At 43.5% G+C, this 18,074-nt stretch overlaps 1 protein-coding gene across 1 annotated transcript in view; it reads left to right on the top strand.

Annotated features, from left to right (window-relative positions):
* The first annotated feature begins 254 nt into the window (after nucleotides 1-254).
* Nucleotides 255-18,074, top strand: part of LOC147898510 (mitochondrial outer membrane protein porin of 36 kDa-like) — a 72,042-nt gene continuing 54,222 nt past the window's right edge. The window contains exons 1-2 of the mRNA XM_087379186.1: nucleotides 255-362; nucleotides 525-714. Of these exons, the coding sequence (XP_087235312.1) occupies nucleotides 255-362; nucleotides 525-714 (298 nt within the window). The remainder of the gene's footprint in view (nucleotides 363-524; nucleotides 715-18,074) is intronic.

Below are 18,074 nucleotides of genomic sequence, written 5' to 3'. Positions count from 1 at the left end.
AAGGCTTTCTTCCTCACCATTAGAAGTGCCATTAGAAGTGCACTTAGAAGCCTTAGAAGCGTGATGACTGGTGGTGCAAAACCCTTCTCAACGCATATCTTTTTGACATTGCGTGGCCATGGTGGTGTAAGCATCCTGAATGATGCTTGCGATTGGGCAACTATACTCCCCTTCACTTGAAAGGCTGACAAGACAACCAACGATTCAGAGCCACTACTTTGCTTGAGCAGCACTACATGTTCGACGGAGCAGCGATGGCTTCAGGTGAGACAACCAGCCATTCAGAGCCACTGCTCAAGCAAGCACTACCTGAAGCCATCACTGTTCGACGGAGCTGTTCGACGGAGCGGCGATGGCTTCAGGTAGTGCTTGCTTGAGCAACGGCTCTGAATGGCTGGTTGTCTTGTCGGCCTTTCAAGTGAAGGGGAGTACAATTGCCAAATCGCAAGCATCATTCAGGATGCTTGCACCACCATGGCCACGCAATGTCAAAAAGCTTTGTGTTGAGGAGGGTTTCACTACAGGATACACCACCAGTCATCACGCTTCTAAGGCTTCTAAGGGCAGTTCTAATGGCACTTCTAACGGTGATGAAGAAAGTCTTCATCGCAACTTATCTAGAACATTACTGCTCCGTTGAACATTTTCGACGAGCACAGCCAGAAATGGAACAAGCAACAGTGTTGACAAAGAATTGGGCGTTGCCCAAAGAAAGTAGTGAAATTCTCATACATGAAGGATCTTTAAAATTGTCAATTGCCTTTCTTGGGTAGATTGCATGTTGCATTTAGCACATTGCGTATTGCATTCCACATATAGCGCTTTGTATTTGGCACATAGCAAGTTTGTAATTATCACATAACATAATGGTGTTGGCACTCTTTTTCTCCAAAAATCATAAGGTGCCCTTCCTTGGATAGATTGCATGTTGCATTTACCACATTGCACATTATGGTACATAGCACTTTGCACCTATCACAGAACCACACATTCATGTGAGGGGAGAGTTGGCACGCTTCCTCTCCAAAAATTATAAGACTAAGGAATGTGCCCTTCCTTGCGTGGATTGCACATTGTGCTTAGCACATTGCCTTTAGCATATTGAGTTTCACATATTGCACTTTATATTTGGTACATAGCACTTTGCACTTATCACACAACCACACATTCATGTGGGAGAAGAGTTGGCACGCTTCCTCTAGACCAAGGAACGTGCCCTTCCTTGGGTAGATTGCATGTCACATTGAGTACATTGCACACTACGTTCTATAGATAATAATTTACACAAAGCACTTTGTTTTGCAAATAAGATTTTGCATTCAACAAATAGCATTTTGAATCAATAAAGGAGAGAGTAGGATCAACAAATAGCATTTTGAGTCAATAAAGGAGAGAGTAGGATCTTGGACTGCTAGTTGGATGACTTTTGTTTGTGCATCGAGCCGTCAACAGGCTGGAATTAGTCAATAAGAATCTGCTTTGCTTTTATCGTTTACACTTTACTACCTCAAAAAGAGTATCATGGAAAACTTCACGAGGATAAGAGTCAATTCATGAAACGAACAATAGAGAGGAGCAAAGCAAACCGACCTGGAGGGATTTGAAGCAAGCAAAACTAACTTGCATAGCAGAGAATTCACGTAACAGCCTGCAACAAGAAGAACTCATGAGGCGAATCTATAAAGCAGCGTGAGAACAACTTGATGGTACAACTACGTAGAACAAAACTCTTTTATATATGAGTCAAAATGACGATTCTCCTCTCTACGCGTCGCAACAGCAAAATTCTTGCATCTGTAAGTCATCAGCTTTGTCGATGCCCATTCATTGCACACACCAGTCGTGCATCTCTGTTCTGCCAATTCCATTGCAGAGTCATTCTCTCCCGACCAGACAAGCTGACATGATAGTACATTGTCTACAATCCTAAACTTGTCGTTTAGATAGTTGCACACGTCCATACAACTCATTCATTGACAGGCAATACACTATCCCGCACTGATTGTTGAAGCGACTTTGTAGAGTGTGACCCAGTTGCTTAAATAGATCCTGCTCCTTGATAACAACTTCGCACGTGAGGTTGGGTTAATCGAAGCTACCTTCCACCACAAGAGCACCCGAGAGGTATACGTAGGATCTTCATGACTTCCTGCAATTTTTTTCGGCAGACGTCGTGAGACATTTGAGTGGCGGTGGCTGTGAGAGCCATGAGTGGGATGCCTGGAAATTGTTGTTCCAATGCTCCAAGAGCCTTGTAGTCTGGTCTGAAGTCGTGCCCCCATTGACTGCGAGAAGAGAAAAAATGCAAAGAATTTGTCAAAAATCCATCGACGACTCTGCTAGTGCTGTAATGCAAGTATGTATTCATCCTCTGTTAACGATAAGTGTTGCAAGAATGAGTCAAAGTCCATCGTTAGTGTGTCTGGTCTTTCCAATGATGATGAAATGCGCTTTGCATTTGTGGCATGCTTTGCTGCATCGATGTTTGTACTTAATGGAAATAGTATGGTTGTTTCCCTTATTGGTGGCTTGGGAAAACCAAAACGACATCGTTTTTGCAATTTCTTGCATGTTTTGCGGTGCTTGTGTGTCTGTATCTCCTTCTCGGGCGAGTCTATTGTTGCTATTTGTCGATGAATTTTAGTAATTCCTCTCTCATGGACCCGTCCATGGATGGTGCATCTTTGATCCATATTAAACCATGCTCATGTTGACTTCCTCTCTTTTGGAACTCTATGACAAAGAAGTAGTCCACAACTTCTCCTACGACAAGGCTATCTTTTTTTAGCACATGCTTAAGTGCGTCGAACTTGTGAACGAAGTATTGTGATGTAGTTATTGGGTCAGAGCGTATCAAGTCATGAATTTGTGTTGTGGACGTGGAAGATTGAATAGGTGTGGTCTAATTTCATAGAGCTTGTAAGCATTGTGTTAGTGGAGTCCACAATCTTTCTGCTGCTGATAGTGTCATAAAGAATGTTGGCGCATCTAGTTGTCAGAACATGGCAAATATGTTTTTCTTTAGTTTGTTCTTATAATCCATTGATGTTCAAAGACACAAAATCTTAATATCGAAACGAATGTTTGACTGGAGGAGTCTCTCAAAGTTTGTGTCCAATATTGCATCTTTTATAGATAATTTCCGCCCCTTTAGTTGTCCTTTCTGCATTCTGACCAATGTGGATGATAAGATTTATATTGAGGGGCATTCTGTTTGAGCAAAATTATGGGATGTTTCCACGATTGATTTGTTTGGCACACATTGTGCATAGAGATCGTTCACTTGGTGAAGTTTCTGTTGGAAGTACTGAATGTTCATGCAAAAAGGATCTTGTTTTCTTTGTAAGTGCTCTTAATTTTCGTGAGAATGTCAATGTACCACAACAAATGCACTGGAATTGAGGCGAGTTGGAGATTTTCTCATAGTATACTTCTTCCTGTGACTTTGTTTTTCTTTGTTGACTTCATAGGTATGATGTATGTGTCTTGCAAGTGGTCTATGGTGAACTCTGGAGTGGTAATGGACAAGCGACGTTGCTTTTTGGTGATGTGAATGCATTCTTGATGCCGATCTTTGTAGCATGTTGTTGTTGTTGAAGTAATTGATGTAGTTGGTTCTCGTCTTCCTTTTCCCATCACATTTTTTCTTTTTGTCTTTCTTGGGAAAAGTGGTGAGATTGTAGGGGGTTGCTTATGCTCATCTAGTATGAGTACGTTGCATTATTTTTCACTTTGATCACCAATCTCGAAGAGTGTAATTATACTTTGCCCATCATAGAGAAGGACCTTGTATACAGCATTGAGTTCTATTAACAAATGTGTCAAGTAATCATGAATTAACATCCTTGAAGAAGAGGCTGTGTGCACAAACATTGTAATGTGTTGTTGTGTAATGGCTGTGTGAGGAATTTTCTCCAAAACACTAGCGAGGAAGAACAGCGGTGAAGTTTCCAATGTGTAGATCTTCCAATGCAGGAGGCGGTCATATGTACTGGATGGGTGTAACTGCTCCAAACATTTAATAAGGTCCATGTTTTTTGGGTTTTCATCATTGAATGCTTTTGTATGGTCAATGTCAAAGCCTCGCAAAATGTTTAAGTCATCCATTATGTCGTTAAATGTGCATACAATAAGATCCGCAAATGTTGAAGTTTGAAGCGCTTCACTTTACACCGTATGAATGTTTTGGCTTTATGCCCTATGGAAGTTATTCCGAACGTAAACCAAACAACTATGTCGCATTGCATAGAAGCATGCTTGGCATTGCTACAAGTTGTCTCAAGCGTGTGAATCGCACGTTGTATGTAAAAAAGTATCGACTTTCACCTTTGCAATCGTTGCAAATAAAAACCTTTGCAATCGTTGCAAATCAAAAACTATGTAAATGTCTTGGTATCCAACTTTGCATTGTGAATGAGTAATGCAAACAATATGAAGTATGAAGGAAAACCACAACTCTTTATTTCAAACCAAAAATGAGGCTCAAATGAGGTGTCAAACAATTGAAGTCCAAGTACAAACTGATGTGTAACTCAAGCCAAAATGAGGGGAGTACAGCCCCTACTGCACATGGATGCAAATATCAATATTGTGTAGAGACCAACATGTATAAATATATCTCAATGGAATGAAGCTCCCACTCTTTGGGGTTCAGTGTTCAAGCTCACTATTGTGTTCATGTGATTGTTCTCCATTGCATCCATGCTCTCTTACACTATCGTGTTCTAGCATGCCCTTACCCTTGCATTCTCTACCCTTGTACTCCCTCCTCCTTCCTTCCTCCTACTCCTCCTCCTCCTCTCTCCTCCTCCTCCTCCTCCTCCTCCTTCCTCCCTCCTCCTCCTCCTCCTCCTCCCTCCCTCCTCCTCCTCCCTCCTCCTCCTCCTCCTCCCATCTCCTTCTCCTTTCTCCTCCCTCCTCCTCCCTCCTCCTCCTCCTCCCATCTCCTTCTCCTTTCTCCTCCTTCCTCCCTCCTCCTCCTCCTCCCTTCTTCTTAACCCTTACCCCTCGAAGGAGACTAGCTCTCCACTCATCATCCTTGGACTCCTCCTAAACCTTGCAACCCCCTCTGAACCCTATAACTCCTAGTTAGCTCTCTCAACCCTGTCTCCCTCTGGAACCTTGAAATCCCCTTCTAAACCCTTGAACTCCTGTGGAGACGAGAGCCTCCATCAATCGTTACGATCAAGTTCTCTTTCTCATTCACGCACTCATAAGATCTGCTTTCCACGCTTTAGCCTATACCTCTCACCGGAACACGACCCGAGGACCTATGCTACACTTGTGAACACCTATGCTACAACGAAACGACACGACTGTAGGTGAATAACACCCTCGGAACCTGCACTTGGATAAAATAGAGACAATATTTGGTGTTGTTGTCGAGGAGGTTAGCGCTTGAAGCGAAAGTGGAGCACATGCTTGCATGTGTGAAAAAGAACCCCCTTCGAAAAACTATTCAAGATACATCCCTCAAGGCAAAAAGCTTCCAAATGATGCAAAAGGATACTGTTGACTTACAAAATCACATTAATACACCAAACACCCAAAATTAACCCTTAATCCCCCCATATCCTATAAAAGCAACACCAACACCCTCATTTCTTTCCCCACACTTTTGCTAGCTACTTCCTTCTCCAAATTCCATTAAGCCTCCATATTTTCCGTCTATCTCTATTTTTCGTCCTCCAACTTCTGTCCACCATTTTCACCCCCACCACTTTTTCTGTCACCGAACCACGTCCACTTTTTCCATCCATCCCCCATCTCCCCCACTCAAGGTAACGATCCTTTTCCCCTCCACCATCTCTCTACCTCTCTCTACAACCCATCTCCCCTTTTCCCCCTCCACCTTCATCCCCCATCTCCATTACCCTCCACTCTAATATCTCTTTATCTCTCTCTACCCCCCATCTCTATCAACCACCACTCCACCATCTCTCTACCTGTCTCTACCCCCATCTCCATCACCCCCCTTTCCCATCAACCACCACTCCACCATCTCTCTACCTCTCTCTACCCCCCATCTTCACCACCCCCCTTTTCCCTCCCCAACCCCTCCACCTCCATCTCTACCCCCCATCCTCCACCCCCCATCTCCATCACCCTCCACTCCATCATCTCTCTACCTCTCTCTACCCCCATCTCCTCCACCGCCCATCTCCATCACCCTCCACTCCACTATCTCTCTACCTCTCTCTATACCCCATCTCTCCTTCCCCCCCTCCACCTCCACCACCACTCCCCCTTTTCCTCTCCCAACCACCCCCCATCTTTTCCCACCTCCACCCCCCCCCTCTCCAACCCTACTATCTCTCTACCTCTCTCTACATCCCCATCTCTCCTTTTCTCCCTCCATCTCCCCTTTCCCCCACCTTCACCTCCACCCCACCCCTCCCCTCCACCCTCTCCACCCCCCCCCCCCCTTCCCCCTCCACCTCCATAACCACCCCCCTTCCCCCCCCCCGTCTCCTCCATCCCCCATCTCCATCACCCTCCACTCCACCATCTCTCCACCTCCACCACCACACCCCCTTTTTTTTCCCTTTCCCCCCCAAACACTCCTCCACCACCCCCATCTCTACCACCCCCCTTCCCTCTTCCCCCCCCATCTCCAGCTCCATCCCCCATTCCCTCCCTCTCCTCCACCCCTCATCTCCTCCCCCCCCTTCACCTCCCCCCCACCTCCACACACCTCCTCCTCCCCCCCTCCCCCCCCCCTTTTTCCTTCTCTCTCTTCCCCCCCTCTTCCCCCCCTTTTCTTCTCTCTCTTCCCCCCTCCCTCTCTCTCTCTTCTCCCCCTTTCTTCTCTCTCTTTGCCTCCCCTCTCTCTCTCTCTCTTTCCTCCACCCCCTTTCTTCTCTCTCTTCCCCCTCCTCTCTCTACCTAACTAATAAGGCCTTAAGGCCTGGCTGCCTAAGCACAACTCGCCCGCCCGCCAGGCGCGACGCCTGCACGCCACATAGCGGTGGCACCTCCCAAATGCGGAGGTGACGCCAACGGCACTTGCCAACCTCGACGATGATGCCAACCAGTGGCAACGGTGCCCGCCTGCTCATCGCTAGGCCATAAAGGGCCTTAGCCACCAAAGGCCATAAGGCCCTGCGCCCCCCCCTTGTCATTTCACAACCCCCCCCCCCCCCCCCCTCCATCGCCGTCCCCCCTCCCCCCCCCTTTCCCTTCAAAAAATAATAATAAATAAAAATAAAACAAAACAAATTTAAATTGAAAAAAAGAGTAAACTAACCCTTAAAAACTAATTGTGGTTAGGTTAGTAAAACTTAGGTTAGGTTAGTTGACAATCGGTTAGGTTAGTTGATCATAGGCTAGATTTGTTGACCCTAGGTTAGGTTAGCTTGGTGTTAGATTAACATTAACTGTGGATCAGCTAGTTAGTTGGACTAACTACAGTCACACTAACTGATATAGTTAGATAAACTAGGCTAGGTTAAGGACCACTAGTTATAGTAACTAAGTCCAAACTAACTAACAGTTAGCTAACAACCTTAGTTAAGTCAAAGGTCTAGGACCCTTCACACTAGACCTAAAGACAAAAGGGCCCCTAAATTCCCCTAACTTTGAGGGTACATAACTTGCTTGTTTGGAACTCGAATGGACCTAGATTAAACCACAAATTCACACATGTAGTCATGCATCCCCTGTACCTACCAATGCACTAAAATCCATAGAGGGGGATACACAAAGTGACATCAATAATTGGATATAGACGGCTACAATAGATAATTGTAAAATAACACATATAATGTTGCCAGATGTGGATGCCCAAATGATACAACTAGAAGCACCAATCTGGGATGATGAATCAAAAGTAGTGGAAATGCCAGTCTTCATGACAGGCGTCAAATGGGACAGTGACACTGAAGAGTCCATAATAGATGGCTGCGGTGTCGACATAGAGTGGGATATGGAAACAGAAGCTAATAATGCAACCTTGGAAGACCAAGTATTTGACAATGACTTGGAAATCCTATAGGCACTCATGGCCATTGAATACCCCAAGATCGACCCTCCAGCACAATCCAATAGCAATCGGTCAAGGACAAAAAAGGAGGGTGTCCAGTGCCAAAAGGCTAAGATAGATCACTTCAACGAATTCGAAAGAATGCAGACCAGAGTGGTAGAATTGTACTTAACTAAGCCCACAAAAGCACCTGAGTCCCCAAATTTTAAGTGTGATCCTAAAGGGCTTGAAGATGTTTGTATGGCCAAAGAACCACTCCTTGGGAGTGCGACTCCTATTGAAAATCCATCACTGATATCACAAAGCAAAAAGCTTAGAAAGTTCAAACCCAATGTGAGAATGAAGAGTGAAATGGTGAATAGTAACAAAAAAGAACAACAAGGGAACACAAGTGAATTGGACCAAATATCTTCCAATAGAGCTAGCAGCCAAGTAAGCACCTCAAAATGCCATGAAGGCCTAAGGGAAGTTCCCGATTACTTCAAAAACTGCACTAGAGGAGAAGCAGCAATAGCAATGCATAGGCCAATCATGGAATCAGAGCTCAAAGAAACATAGAATATTGAGGATACCCTAGTTTATGAAGGACTAGTAAAGATAAGGAAACGGAACTTGCATTGGACAGTGAAGAAGAAAAGCCTATGTACATCGATGAACAGCTCACTCTAGAAGAAGAAATTGAATTGAAAGCATTACTAATGGAATATAGAGATTGCATGGCTTGGTCCTACAAAGAAATGAAAGGGATTTCCCCAGAAGTTGCAGTACATACCATACCAATAACAGAAGGATCCAAACCAAAGGTATGTGGACCTTACAGGACAAAGCCCAAGTATGGCACCCATGTCTATGAAGAACTAGAAAAATTACTGGATGCTGGTTTCATTTTATGAGATCGAGCATATCGATTGGGTGTCACCAATTGTGATTGTTCCTAAGAAAAACAAGAAGCTCAGAATATGTGTAAATCTCAAGAACGTCAATGCAGCAACAATCAGATATCATTATCCCCTACCATTGATTGAAACAGTTTCAGAAAGGGTAGCGGGATTTGAAGTGTATAGCTTCTTGGATAGGTTTAGCGGGTACAACCAAGTACAAATTGCACCTCAAGATCAGGCAAAGACAACGTTTGCCACAGAATGGGACATTTTTGCATACAGAATCATGCCATTTGGCTTATGCAATGCCCCAACTACTTTTCAAAGGGTAATGTACACCGCCTTCAAGGAATTTCTCAACAAATTCCTACAAGTCTTCCTCGATGACTTGTGCGTACACTCAGGAAAAAAGGATCACTTGAAATGCCTTGAAGAGGTCCTTAAAAAATACAGGGAGTATGGAATCTCTTTGAATCCTCTAAAATGCCAATTCTTGGTCACACATGGAGTAGTCTTGGGACACATAGTCTCTCGACATGGGATTGCAATTGGCATTAATAAAGATCATCATGGAACTTCCCCCCCACTAAATGCCAAGGGAATCCAAGTCTTCATGGGACATGCCAAATACTATAGAAGATTCATACTGAGGTATGCCATTATTGCAAGGCCCCTATATAAGCTCCTAGTCAACTTCATCTAGACAGACAAATGCGAACAAGCATTCGAAACCCTCAAGTGGAGATTGATCATAGCCCTTGTTCTAATTGCACCAAATTGGGACATAGAATTTCATGTACATACTGACGGTTCCAATTATGCAAAAGGGAGTGTGTTATGTCAACCTGGCAAACACAACAAAGACTACCCAGTATACTTTGCAAGCAGATAGCTAAATGCCGGATCACTCGATGGCTTCTACTATTTCAAGAATTAAATTTCAAAATCGTGGTGAAAAAAGGAGCTCAACATTTCATTTCCAATCACATGTCACGATTGAGGATAGGAGAAGAGCTGGAAGGAATAGAAGATGACCTACCAGATGCCGCATTATTTCAAATAGATGATGTGCCTGATTGGTTTGTAGACATCATTGCGTACTTAATGGCAGGAAGACCAGCTCCTAAAATGAAAGTAGTGGATGCTAGGAAACTATTTCTAAAAGCTGCACCCTATCAACTCATTGTAGGACACCCATAGAAGATGGGCAAGGACCAGGTTTTAAGGAGATGTGTGATGCCACATGAGATCATGCCAATCCTCAGTGAAGCACATGAAGGCATTGCAAGTGGACATTTCCAAGGGGAAGCAACAGCAAGGAAAGTCCTTCTCGCAGGATACTGGTGGCCAACACTTTGGTCAAATGCCTATGAATATGTCAAAAGCTGTGATGTATGCCAATGAACTATTAAATCACAACACAAAGACTTCAATCCCCTAACAATAGTCGTTGCCCAAAAACCCTTTGAAAAATGGGGGATTGATTTTGTGGGTCCCATCCATCTAAAAACAAAAGGAACATAGGCACGCTACATCATTGTGGCCATTGATTACTAAGTAGGCTGAAGCTAAAGCCATCAAAAAGGCAGATGCCAAAAGCACAGCAAGGTTCTTGTACGAGAATGTGGTCACTCGATTTGGATGTCCCATTGAAATTGTGTCAGATAGAGGCACACATTTTGTCACTGAGGTTATCCAAGAACTCTTGTCTACCTTTATGGTGATCCATAGAAAGAGCACACCTTACTACCCCCAAGGGAATGGACAAGCCGAATCCACCAACAAAATTCTATGTATTGTCCTCACCAAGGTAGTAGAACCAAAGTGTTCTGATTGGGCAGAGAAACTAAATGCACCCTTATGGGCATACAGAACCACACTCAAGGTCAATACAAGAAATACACCTTTTCAATTGGTGTACGGCTTTGAGGCTATGGTTCCATTGGAATTTGTAATACCTAGTCTATGCATAGCAGTACAAGAACATATGGGAGATCATGCATCGCTAAAAGAAAGACTCTAGCAATTAGAAAAGAATATAGAGACCAGATTAGTTGCCTACCATGCCATGACAATAGAAAAACGAAGAAGGAAGGCATGGTTTATAGAAACCTCAAAGACAAAGACATCAAGGAAGGTGACTTGGTTCTACTGTACAACACCAAAGTCCATAAGGGCAAGCTAAAATTTCTAGAGGTCAAGGACCTTATAGAGTCAAAAAAATGAATCCCATTAGAGCTGTGCAGCTAGAAACACTGGATGGAGTCCAATTCACAACAACAATAAACAAGAGCCAACTGAAGCACTACTACATCAACATGCAAGCCATCCTCAACAATATTGAAGACTTGGGGGGCCCAAGTCTTCCATAATCATGATCACTCACTAGCATTTGGACGCCTTCACACATATAGGTAGTTTCAATGGATTTCAACCTAGGGCTCAGAGGTGATGACTAAGTCCTAGTTGCCCTATGATTCCCTTAGCAAATTAAGCATATAGGAGGAATGGCCACCTCACTAGTCATGCATAGTGCACCCACACGTTTCGAGCACCACAAATAAATTGCACAAATAAAAGGCCCAAGAGATATTTGTTTTGATCCACACACACGGCACCCTCATCACAAAAAGAGTAAAATACATTAGTCACTCACAAAAGAAACATGCACTCTTAGCACATGGCACTATATTAGCATTGTCAAACTGGGACTTGATTCATGTGTGCAATGCCAGGGTTAATACAATCCAATAAGATGGGAAAAAGGCCCACAACGCCATCGGCAAAGTGACACCATGTCAAATGGTCCAAGCCTCAACCTCAACAGCCCTCCTCAAATCACCAACTTGAAGGACATGGTCCAGAATCACCAACCCAGAGGTCAATACCAAAACAACCACAGCTAGTGGTTCTAGACAAGGCAGTGATACTAATGAGCAAATAAATGCAACATGCCAAGAAGAAATGCCACAAAACTGAGGGATACTAGAGACAGGAGAAATTGAGCCAGAGCAATTGACTATGCAAGATGCAGGTGCATAACACCTTGAGGACCATACCAACAAAGAGCTAGCAACAGATGGAACAATACAGCTTATATGGCCACGAGTCTCAACATTTGCCATGTCACCCAATGCTTACAACTTCTTGTAGTCAAAGGGACTAGGTAGTCTTTTTGAGAAGCTAAAATCGTTCTCACCAACATTTGCTATGACAGAATACATTTGTCAATTCATAACATCATATAAAAGCAGAGAGTTGGAGAAAGATAAGTACGGCACAGTAACATATAAAGAAAAGCCCTTACAGATCTACCTCAGTAGATCCACTATGCAGGAGGCTTTCTCATTTCTAGAGGCACAAGAAGAATATCCAAAGAAACATTTGGATGCAAGATTCTCTAAAATATTCCCACCTAACACAAAGTCACAAAATAGGGTTTTGGATCCCATATGCAAAGAGGCAGCTAAGTTTTTGGCTAACATTTTCAATCATACAAGAGTGAGAAAAAACTATATGTCAATAAAAACTCTTACACTCCTTGGTAGAGCAAAACTACAAGACTGGCTCAACACATATCCTTGCTACTAACCAATTATGTATCCACTACACATAATGGAAAAAGCTACATTGCTCATCTATTGGCCATAATAATTGGGTTTGCAATAGAGAAAGAGGATGACTCTACACCCCTCTCAACACAATATATAGAGGACTTTGAAACATTGATATCATTGCCAAAATGGGAATTAGACCCTCCACCTACTCTCAATGTGGATAGCATGGATGGGCAACAATCTGAACAGATTCCAGAGAATGACAATGTGGAACTCTGCCAAAGAATATTGCAACTCAGTTCAGTTTCAGTCTTGCTCCCACAACAAAAGGACTCGAGCGTGGAAATCCAAGAAGATACCATGCCACATAATGACTTTGCAAGAGAGCCAAATAGCATGCCTCTCTAAGAATCGCAAGTCACCAATGTTGACAACTCCATGACTCTAGAGTCATAACCCCCAAATGTCTCTAGTGGTACCATACAACAAACTACTGTTCAAGAAATTGATCAAAATTCCACATGGGCATATGGGAGTCAACTATCATGTCCAATACAAGCAAGGCCATAGCACATTCCAGATCATACAACATCCTAGCCTACAGTTACAACAATGGTGTCAATTATTTGCTACCATGGCTTCAGATGAGCAAGAAAGAGAAATGCAAAGACAGATGCTCCCATCACTCCAATCCAAGTTGCAAAGTGTCGAGACTGAAATTATGAAGCTAAAGGAAAGCATGGCAGAACAAACGCAGCAAGAGCTCCTTGCACAAAATGCTCTAGTAGAAAGTAGAAAGGATGCCCTACAAGCCATGGTTTCTCTACAAGAAAAACACCTACAGCTATCTGATGCCTTGAACCAAAAGGAAAAGGTCAAGTTATCCCTCTCCCATATGCAAGCCACTTGTAATAATATCAAGAAGGAATTGGTGTGCTTAAATGAAAGATTACTACTTAAAGAGGATCAGCTCCATGCCACATTAGACACAAACAATGAGTTGCAGAACAGCCTCAAAGAAGGTAAACATCAAATTCAAGCATGCATGACATCAAGTGAGATACTGTAGAACTGGACGCTCAAGAGCAAGAGATACTCCAACTCCACGTGCTTAATGATCAATTTCTAGGGCATCCAAAAGCAGCTCAACAATTCAATAGTCTAAAACTTGCATACACCTCCACATTGGGTAAGTATAAAGACAAGTGCATGGAGTGGCAAAATCAAAAGGCAATAATTTCCAAGTTGGAAATTCAACTACTAGGTCAAGCCGATGACGATGCGGAGGGGTCAACAAAAGATCTTCTGCTACAAGGCACCACTACATTATACCAAGAGCTTGTTGCAATCCTCTAGCAAGAGGATCACCTTGAAGGAAGAATATGCATACTCTGGAAACATTTGCAAATCAAAATGTTACATGCAGTCTCTGATCTTGATTGGACCAGACCAGTAAGCACCAATACTCTCCAAGATCTATGCCAGCATCATATGGATGAAGACGAGAAGAATGTGTTATGTCTCTCCATGCATGCAGATCTCATATGGATAAAGGCTAATACAATACTACTATATGAATGCTTGATGGGAAGCCCCCCTCTTTGGGTAGTAGCCAAACTCCTACCTTTACTGCAATAATCACTAGCAACTTCCGTGGGATATAACTCCCAAAAGAATCCAAAATTAAAGTTGTCAATGCCTACCAAAAGCGACAGGAATCTGCAAGAGGATATGTGGTCTACCTTCAATCTAATCTGCCCTATCTTGCGACTCTCTATTCTGATCTACTCACATCCCTACCTAACTCCAGTACTATCCTCCATACCTTCCTAGAAATCCATGCTAATCCATATTCCTTGCCATGCCTCTTTGCTCATGCCTCTCAACACTATTGCATAATCCAAGAATCTATCTCCTATCATCCAGTTACACCTAACTTTTTTTCAAAACTTGACAATCCATCCCTCCTCTCCCTTGAGATTTCAATGGAAGACACCATTAATGATTCCATCAATGAGCTCCAAGAATTGGATAATCCAATTCACACACCCACAAGGGAGTTGCAACAAGATACAGATAGGCTTCCCATGCCTGGTAATTCCATTGGTGATTTTTGGAGGCAATACCCAAACATGCAATCAAGAGGAGGATGGGACCTCTCCAGAATTTCAATGAGTATCCACCAAGCACAAATCACTCCAGACATCAGCATGAAATCGGACCAAAGCTGCTCAATGAAAAGTACCTCCTTGAATACATGCAGGCTCCATCTTCCTTTCACATGCATCCCACATTTGATGCGATGCCCCGTTGCTACCGGTGGGATGCCAATCATCATGATCCAGATAATGCAGATGCTCCTCGCAATTGGCCATTAATAAATAGAAACTCTAAAATCAAATGGACAAGGCAAGAAACACTCATCAGAGCCTTGGACAGACATGCATCAATTATACAAAGCAGTTATGAAAAAACACTCAGGGAAAATGCAAGATACAATGAAGCCTTAGCAGTCATCTTGGAGGTGTCCCTCACCATTAACGACCATTTGCCCAACCTCAGCTTCAATTCAAATCAATAGATAGATGCTCAAACAACAAGTTGCCTCTTTCAAAGGGCCATATCTCTTCAAGAGTGCTATGTGTGTTTGTTTGAAGAAATTGTTAACACTAGCTTCTTAAAAACTGAGCAAGCAATCTACAGTGTTCGTAGATTACAAGGAAAAGATCGACACAAAGCTCGCCATCTTTACCATACTCATTAGGTAAAGACAATCGCATCACAACATCATTTGCAGGCCAAACCATAACCCGAGGACGGGTAATCAAATCAGTCCAGGGGAGTTGTTAACCCTGAAGGAAAGGGTTAGATCCCCTAACCCTAACCCTATATTCTATTTTTTCAACTAAATCTAGTGTACAGTTAGTCATTTGTGGTGTGCTCTGTAGTTTTGCCCTCTCTCCTCATCTCCACTCTTCTCCTCTCTCCTCTTCATATTTTGTCATGGTATCAGAGCTTGGTTCTGCCTTCTGCTGAGGCGACATCCTCCTTGTGAGAGTGAGATAGTGATTGAGAGATCATGAGTGATTGAGTGTGCATTCTCTTCCGTTGAGAGAAAATTATGTTCATTGAAAGTTCTTTCTTCCGTGAGAGAAAGAGAGGTGTTCATTCCATTCTAGCTGAGAGAGATCCTTTGAGAGAAAGACAGAGATAGTTCTTCATTGAGAAAGATTTGTGAGAAAAGATAGATTTTTGAGTCTTTTGAGAGAGAGAGAGAGTCTTAGTGCTATTGTGCCAAGCCTCTGGTCAACAAGCTCTCTTGGAGAGCTCAAGTGATCCCTCTTCATGGAGCTCTTTTGTATTTGAGTTTGTGTGGGTATTGCAGACAGACAGTAAGACAACAAAAAGTAAGAGAGCCAGGGAGGTTCCTCGAGGGAGAGCGCGACGGTCGCAGGACGACGAGCAAGGAGCTTCTTATTAGAACCTTACTTCACAGCAGACCTTGCCAACTACTGGCTTCATTCCTACAACACCAGCTACGACTCCCACATTGCAAACGAGCTAGTGCTCAACACACAGCCAACGCACAGATAAGCAAACAGTTAGCGCAACAGCTCAAGCAGCCAACTCACATAGCAGTAGCCCCTAGCACTGACTCTAGGTAAGGCAACCTCGACAAGGCCCTCAGCAACTAAACTAAAGCGCCTCCTACGTGAGCCTCTGCAATGACTGTGCCAACGGGCCTCCTTTCACATCACACATGACTCAGTCCCCAACGCTACATGCTCAAATGACGAATGAGCTCCAGCGTAGCCATCAATAGCCACCACAAACATCCAAAGAGTCACCTCACAGAGCGCTATCACCGACACGACCGCAGCTCCTCCAACCAAAGCTCCAACTGGCTCAATAGCCAACCCATCGGCCATCTGTGACTAAAGGACTACTCCTCTAAGGTGCAAGCTCTAAGGTCTTGCACCGGCCGAATAGCTACTCTGCCCAAGGCTCCATGCAAACGACAACACCCACATGCCTCTCCAATAACATAACAAAGCAATAGCAATGCTCCATCTTTGACGACGTGCAGCCCATCGATGGGCTCAGCAACCTACTGCTCTAAGAGCTCCCATGCCTTCACACGAAAATTCACAGACAGACGAAATCTTTTTAGATTCCATCAAAATCTCAAAAGATTTCGACACACCAACATGCGATATGTGGTACAACATTAGCCCACCTTATCCTAAGGTTATCCACCCAAGGCTTGGTCAAGAAACAGCCATGTGTCAACTTATCTGCACCGTGCCACATTAGCATAGGGAGACCTTATCGTGCCACATCATCAATTAGATACCACATCATCAACCTGATCCTCAATGACATGTCAGCCCTGCCAGCTCAACTCCCACATCAGCATCTACCACATCATTTGCCACGGTGGCAGTCCACATCAGTAGGCCACATCATCAGCCACCTCAGCTACCACATCACCTGTGCCATGTCATCTGCCATGTCACCTATGCCACGTTATCATTGCCATGTCAACTACCACATCAGCATAGCCATGTCATCTACTAACATCATCATCTGTGCCACCTCATCACTGCCACATGGCACACTAACCCTCTGCAAGCACACATAGTGCTCCACAGGCAGTTCATGTGACCACTGTGACACCAAAAATTGATATTTTTTATTAGGCATTGGTATTATTTTTCTCTATGTTTGATAAGAGTTTGAGTATCAAGTGATAGCCTAGCGGCTCTCACTTATTTCTATTTTCTAAGATATTGTATGGGATTGAAACGATGAGTGGAATGGATCATTGTAAATACCATGTGTATGAATGATAAATACCTTGGTATGGGGTGAGTTATTTGTGTATGGGATATTATGGGGTTTTTAGAAAATAGGAAGAGTGAGTCATATAAAGAGGTGGGCTCATGTCCATGTGTTCCAATAATATAAGAGAGATCACATGCCAAGCATGTGGAGGAGTGTGGAGTCAAGAGGAATCCTTCTAGAATTCCTATGTGGAATAAGGAGGATGTGGGCATATGAAGAAGGGAGGGTCCCTATGGGCTCCATGTGGGGAGACTCTTGACTTTCTCAATATTTTAAGAGTCTTGAGCATCTTTTGATGGGACACATGGCAAGAATAGCCAAATGGACATGGATGGTGACATACAGGCTTATGTGATTGATGGGGAAAGGAATCTACAGGCAGCAATTGTAAATGGGTGAAGGAGGGTGACAAAATCTCTATAAAAGGAGCCCTCCTCTCCGTTGTTCAACATCTCTTGCAGCATTAGGCCTCATGTTGTTGTAGCTCTAATCTCCTTAAGCCTCTTCCATGAGCCTTCTCTCCCTCTTGTAGATATTCTCTTATGTAGACTCTTGAGTCTACCTCTCTCTAGTTTATTCTCTCTCTATGAGTAGTCTTGGAGCTTTCCTCCCTCTTGTACGTATGAAAACTCTTCTTCTCCCTTGTGTTTGTAGTATTTTGAGTTTCATTGGAGTGGAGTCTCACTCTATTGACAATGAAGATCACTTCGTATTCCCTCTCTTGAATCTCTCTTCCCTTTTCTTTCTTTCAAAGCCTTAAAAGTTCTTTCTATTCGGCTGTTCATTGCACACACATGGTCCATCCATTTC

Source organism: Dipteris shenzhenensis, chromosome 9 (assembly GCF_047967505.1).
Source record: "Dipteris shenzhenensis isolate YYH24624 ecotype China chromosome 9, Dip_SZ_1.0, whole genome shotgun sequence".
Classification (NCBI taxonomy): domain Eukaryota; kingdom Viridiplantae; phylum Streptophyta; class Polypodiopsida; order Gleicheniales; family Dipteridaceae; genus Dipteris; species Dipteris shenzhenensis.
This window is presented reverse-complemented; position numbering and strand designations above follow the sequence as displayed.